Raw genomic sequence first — 6013 nt, forward strand, 5'->3', positions numbered from 1 at the left:
GAATCATCCTGGTTTGATGGGAACGACGATGAAGCTGTGCTATTCCCAAACTGGGAAACTGGAATCACCTGATTTGAATGTGGGATAACTTCTTTTCGCCAACTCCTATGAGATTTATTCAACTTCCTGGTGATTCTCCACCACTTTATGTATCCAAATCAAGCTTCTCACAAAGTGATTCATCCTGGTTTGATTTGAACGACGATGAAGCTGTGCTATTCCCAAACTGGGAAACTGGAATCACCTGATTTGAAAGTGGGATAACTTCTTCTTGCCAACTCCTATTAGATTTATTCAACTTCCTGGGTATTCTCCACCACTTTATGTATCCAAATCAAGCTTCTCACAAAGTGATTCATCCTGGTTTGAATGGAACGACGAAGAAGCTGTGCTATTCCCAAACTGGGAAACTGGAATCACCTGATTTGAAAGTGGGATAACTTCTTCATCCCAACTCCTATGAGATTTATTCAACTTCCTGGTGATTCTACAGCACTTTATGTATTCAAATCAAGCTTCTCACAAAGTGATTCATCCTGGTTTGATTGGAACGACGAAGAAGCTGTGCTATTCCCAAACTGGGAAACTGGAATCACCTGATTTGAAAGTGGGATAACTTCTTCATCCCAACTCCTAATGATGTGATCATGGACCAGTCAGATAAAGAAGACAATGAGACGATAGATGATCCAGCTGATGAAGATGTCCTAGCTATACCAGAAGGTCCTATCACTCGTTCCAAGAGTAAACAAATCAAGCAAGCCATTGGAGGATTACTCATGATAGCCTGGAAGCAAGAAGAAGGTCTTGAAGGAAGCTGGATCAATCAAGACACACTCACCACTATCCAAGCCATTTCTTTTTCTACATGATCATCAAATGAGCAAGTAGCATATGTGTGCTCTTTTCCTGTCTTTGGTTTTGTCCCACTGGGTTTTCCAAAGATAGGTTTTTAATGAGGCCATATGTTACTTTCACATCTCTCATTTGATGATCCCGGTTTAGCTTATAATGCCTTATAAAACTTATGTCTTTTAAAACCTTATGTCTTTCATTTTTATTTAAACCAAAGGGAGCCTGTTCTCTTTAGGTTTCCGTGAGCTTGTGTGTGTACAAGCCTCACTATATAAACCACATCCGAAAACCCTAGTAGCAATCAAGTTATCTTTTCATCAAAACCTTTTCTTTGTTCTCTCTTCTTCTTGTTATCAAGTCGGCGAGTGATCTTGTTGGTGAGTAGTATCCAACAACCTAAGGATCTCTTCTTCGGTGTGTCATATCCGGATTAGGCATCTAGGAGTATCAAGGAGTCCTTTCACAACTCTTTGTGTCACCATTCATTCCACAAACCTTGAAGAACTTGAGTCTCTGATTCGTTCTTGCAAGGATCTATCCCCAACTATCCAGAGAAGCATCCTAGGAGTGTATTATGTGGTATCAGAGCAACTCTGGCTAGGGAAGTTCTTGTTTACTCAATTTTTCGTGTGGATCTGTTCATCTACTTCATAACTTTTGCTAGATCTGTTTATGTTTGATTCAAATCTGATCGATCGCAGCGTTTTTATAAAGGTTTCTAAAAAGACCATTCATATTCTTGTGGATTACGCTTTCGAGATTTCTAGATCCATAAGTTGTTTGAGTTACTTGAGTCGATCTGATCTTATACTATTGAATCTGTGATTGTTGAAACATAACTTCATCTGTTGAACCGGATCTATCTGTTAAGTGTGGAAAGAGATTGAAATTGAACCTGATCCGTGTTGTTTAAGTTTCCTTTTCGTGTTTGTTTCCTTTTGCGATTCTATTTTAATTTTTCTGTGAACTTCTTACTGGTTGAATCTTTTTGGTTGTCTCAGGTACTATGTCTATTAACGCGGAGGAAGATGAAGGAGTTAGCCTCGAGCATAAAGCTTTGCTTGAAGCTTTGACTCGCCGTATGAGTACGATGATGGAAACAAGATTGGGTACTTTCCGCGAAGAGCTTGATGCGCAATCTTCAGAACCTAGACGTGAACCAAGGCAGAATCGACGCACACAGGCTAGACGTGAGCATGAGGGTTCAGAGGAGACTGATAACTACTATGAAAGAAATCGACACAGCTCAGATTCTAGACACAGCAGCCGTAGTGACCGTAGACACAGACGTGATCACTGGCAACGCAATGAACTCGCGGGAGTAAAGCTGAAAATCCCTCCTTTCCATGGCAAAGCTGATCCAGATGCTTATCTTGAGTGGGAGAAAAAGATTGAGCTGGTTTTTAACTGTCAACACTACACGGAGCTTAAGAAAATTCAAGTGGCTGCTACCGAGTTCTACGATTACGCTTTGAGCTGGTGGGATCAATTGGTTACAAACAAGCGGCGCAATGGAGAGTTTCCTATTGAGACATGGGCAGAGATGAAAGCAGCAATGCGCAGGAGGTTTGTGCCAAGCCATTACCATCGTGATCTTCATCAGAGATTGAGAAGGCTCACACAAGGATCGCGATCTGTAGAAGAGTATTTCCAAGAGATGGAATTGTTAATGTTGAGAGCTTGTATATCAGAGGATAGAGAGCCTACTATGGCACGGTTTCTTGGAGGACTTAACCGTGAGATACAAGACAATGTTGAGTTGGAAGAAATGTTGCATAAAGCAATTCTGGTGGAGCAACAGATTAAGAGGAAGCATCATTCACGTGGAAGCTACGGTACCAGCAAGTATCAGCAAGTTAAAGACGAGAAACCAGCATATCAAAAGGAGAACAAGTCTCAGCAGAAAGAAGAAACAAAGCCAGGCAGCATTTTTGCCAAAGACAAAGACAAAGGGAAAGCTGAAGCTACTTCTTCTCGGACCAGAGATGTTAAGTGTTTCAAATGCCAAGGACGTGGGCATTACGCAAACGAGTGCACCAACAAACGAGTTATGATCCTCTTGGAGAATGGAGAATTTGAATCTGAGGATGAGAAGCTTGAGACTGATCAGGAGCATTCCGAGGAAGAATATGAAGAAGAACCAGTGCGAGGGAGATTGTTGGTTGCAAGGAGAACTCTCAGCTTGCAAAATAAAACCGAGGAGCTTGAGCAGAGAGAAAACTTGTTCTACTCACGCTGCATGGTTCAAGGAAAGATATGCAGTCTGATCATTGATGGTGGAAGCTGTGTTAATGTTGCTAGCGAGACAATGGTGAAGAAGCTTGGTTTGAAAACTCAAAAACACCCTAAACCTTACCGGCTGCAGTGGCTTAACGAAGAAGGTGAGATGAGGGTCTCCACACAAGTCTCTATACCTTTGTCCATTGGGAGATATGAAGATGAGATACTCTGTGATGTGATACCAATGGAAGCAAGTCATATCTTACTTGGAAGGCCGTGGCAGTTTGATAGGAGAGTTACACATGATGGCTTTACTAATAAGCACTCTTTTGAGTTCAATGGCAAGAAGACTATTTTGGTGCCTCTCACTCCTAAGGAAGTGCATCAAGATCAGTTGCAGCTTCAGAAGAAGAAATAAATAGATCTCAAACCCGAGCAACCCAAGCAGCACAACTTCTATGCCAAGATTGGTGACATCAAAAGATCTCTTTACTCTAATCAGCCTATTCTTTTGCTTGTGTTTAAGGAAACTCTCTTGAATCTAACTGATTTTACACCGGAGTATCCGAGTGAGGTGTCAGCTCTTTTACAGGACTTTGAAGATGTGTTTCCTGAAGATAATCCAATCGGTTTGCCTCCTATACGTGGGATTGAGCACCAGATTGATTTTGTGCCAGGATCTACTCTTCCTAACAGGCCAGCATACAGAACTAATCCAGTTGAGACTAAGGAGCTTCAGAGGCAGGTTGAGGAACTGATGGAGAAAGGCCATATCCGTGAGAGCATGAGTCCATGTGTCGTACCAGTGCTCCTTGTGCCCAAGAAAGATGGGAGCTGGCGCATGTGTGTTGATTGTAGAGCAATCAACAACATAACAGTGAAGTATCGCCACCCTATTCCTAGATTAGATGATATGCTTGATGAATTGCATGGCTCTAGCATTTTTTCTAAGATAGATTTGAAGAGTGGGTATCATCAAATTAGAATGAAAGAAGGAGATGAGTGGAAAACAGCTTTTAAAACTAAGCATGGTTTGTATGAGTGGTTAGTGATGCCTTTTGGCTTAACTAATGCTCCTAGTACTTTTATGAGATTGATGAATCATGTGCTTAGATCTTTTATAGGATTGTTTGTGGTAGTTTACTTTGATGATATCCTTGTCTACTCTAAGAGTTTAGAAGAGCATATAAAACATCTTAGAACTGTTCTTGATGTCTTGAGGAAAGAAAAGCTATTTGCTAATCTTAAGAAATGCACTTTCTGTACGGATAACTTGGTCTTTTTAGGCTTTGTTGTGAGTGCAGATGGGGTAAAGGTAGATCAAGAGAAGGTGAAAGCAATACAAGAGTGGCCGATTCCTAAAACCATCAGTGAAGTGCGAAGCTTCCATGGATTAGCTTATGAGATTAAGAGATCCTTAGAGTAATCAGAATAAAGAGAGTGTTTAGGAAGAGATTAAGAGAAGTTTGTGAAAGATTAGGAGACTAGATAGAGCCGTTTAGTGTCTAAGAGTAAACCATAGTGTCTAAGAGATTAGAGAGACTCAAACTGCTTAATCTTTATTAGGGTTGATGAGTTACAATATATATAGAGTGAGCATACAAGGGTTTTCGAAATCAAGAGAAGACTGAAGCATGTGAGGTCAATCAGGAGAGGATAAGCTCATTTGGACTAGCCAATTAGCTTCTCCACATGCGCGGAGTATCTGGCATCTTGGACCGAGATGCTCTTGCCTTTCCAGCTGTTCCAGCCTGTCAAGGCGCGCTCTACCTTATCCCTAAACGGTCTGATGCCTCAAGGTAAGTTCCTTCCCTTTACCTTAGTTACCGTGTTACTTGGCTGATGCAAGGTAAGTCTTGGTCGATGCTGGATGGTACGGACTGTACGGCTTGTACGGCCTTGTACGGACGTCCGTACCATGCTCTCCCTAAACTCCCTTAAGCTTCCTCATCTCCTTTCCTCTTCAACTCCTTAGCTCTTCATACATATATTCAGCTCAACTCAACACTCCCCCTCAAGCTTAGCTTTGTATAAGTCTAAGCTTGGACAGCCACAAGATCTTCCTCATTAAAAACCTCACCAAAGAAAACCCAATGGGATAAAACTTTGATGAGGGAAAAAGAGTAAAGACCTTGCAGCTAAGGGGATTAGCTCCTTCTCTTCCCAAGATCAATGAGGCCCAACCTGATGTGAATGGACTCCATTGTCTTCTGTCTTGCAGCCTTGGTGAACACATCCGCTAGCTGATCTTCACTCCTTGTGTAACATGGCAAGATCACCCCTAGCACAATCATCTGCCTCACCTTGTGACAATCAACTTCAATGTGCTTGGTCCTCTCATGAAACACCGAGTTGGATGCAATGTGGATGGCAGCTTGATTGTCACAATGCATTGTCATTGGAGTTGCTTGATCAATCTCCAAGTGCTTCAAGATGCCTTTGATCCATACCAACTCGTTGGTGAGCTTCAGCATGGCTCTATACTCGGCTTCTGCACTTGAACATGACACTACCTTCTGCTTCTTGCTCTTCCAAGTCACCAAGTTGCCTCCGATGAATGTGCAATAGCCTGTGGTTGATCTCCTGTCTGCTCTATCACCAGCCCAATCCGCATCACAGTATCCCACCACTTCAGTGCTTCCATTGCAGCCCATCCATACTCCTTGATCAGGTGAGCCGTTGAGATACATCAAGATCCTCTCCACCATGCGCCAATGATGTTCCTTAGGTACTTGCATGTGTTGACTCACCTGATTCACAGCAAAACAAATGTCAGGTCTAGTTATAGTGAGGTAGATCAATTTGCCAACTAGTTTTCTATAGAGTTTAGGATCCTGATAAGGTTTGCTGTCTTCAATCTCCCCCTCTCGTGGGACTTTGTAGCCATCCTCCATAGGCATCCTTGCTGTCTTGCCTCCATAAGCACCTGCACCTTTCA

At 42.3% G+C, this 6013-nt stretch overlaps 1 protein-coding gene across 1 annotated transcript; it reads left to right on the forward strand.

The window, feature by feature from the left end:
- Positions 1-647: 647 nt before the first annotated feature.
- LOC117131469 lies at positions 648-4214 on the forward strand. The gene is made up of 4 exons (XM_033283591.1): positions 648-804; positions 1857-3454; positions 3602-3874; positions 4200-4214. Exons 1-4 carry the CDS (start codon positions 648-650, stop codon positions 4212-4214), a joined length of 2043 nt encoding a protein of 680 aa, XP_033139482.1.
- Positions 4215-6013: the final 1799 nt, after the last annotated feature.

This window comes from Brassica rapa, unplaced genomic scaffold (assembly GCF_000309985.2).
Source record: "Brassica rapa cultivar Chiifu-401-42 unplaced genomic scaffold, CAAS_Brap_v3.01 Scaffold0971, whole genome shotgun sequence".
NCBI classification, from domain to species: Eukaryota; Viridiplantae; Streptophyta; class Magnoliopsida; order Brassicales; family Brassicaceae; genus Brassica; species Brassica rapa.

Excerpts from the sequence above, each read along its gene's own strand:
- LOC117131469 (XM_033283591.1), top strand. The coding sequence starts at position 648 with ATGGACCAGTCAGATAAAGAAGACAATGAGACGATAGATGATCCAGCT. Across the intron at positions 805-1,856 it reads AGCCTGGAAGCAAGAAGAAG|GTACTATGTCTATTAACGCG; the intron begins GTCTTGAAGGAA and ends TGGTTGTCTCAG. Across the intron at positions 3,455-3,601 it reads TGCCTCTCACTCCTAAGGAA|GAAACTCTCTTGAATCTAAC; the intron begins GTGCATCAAGAT and ends CTTGTGTTTAAG.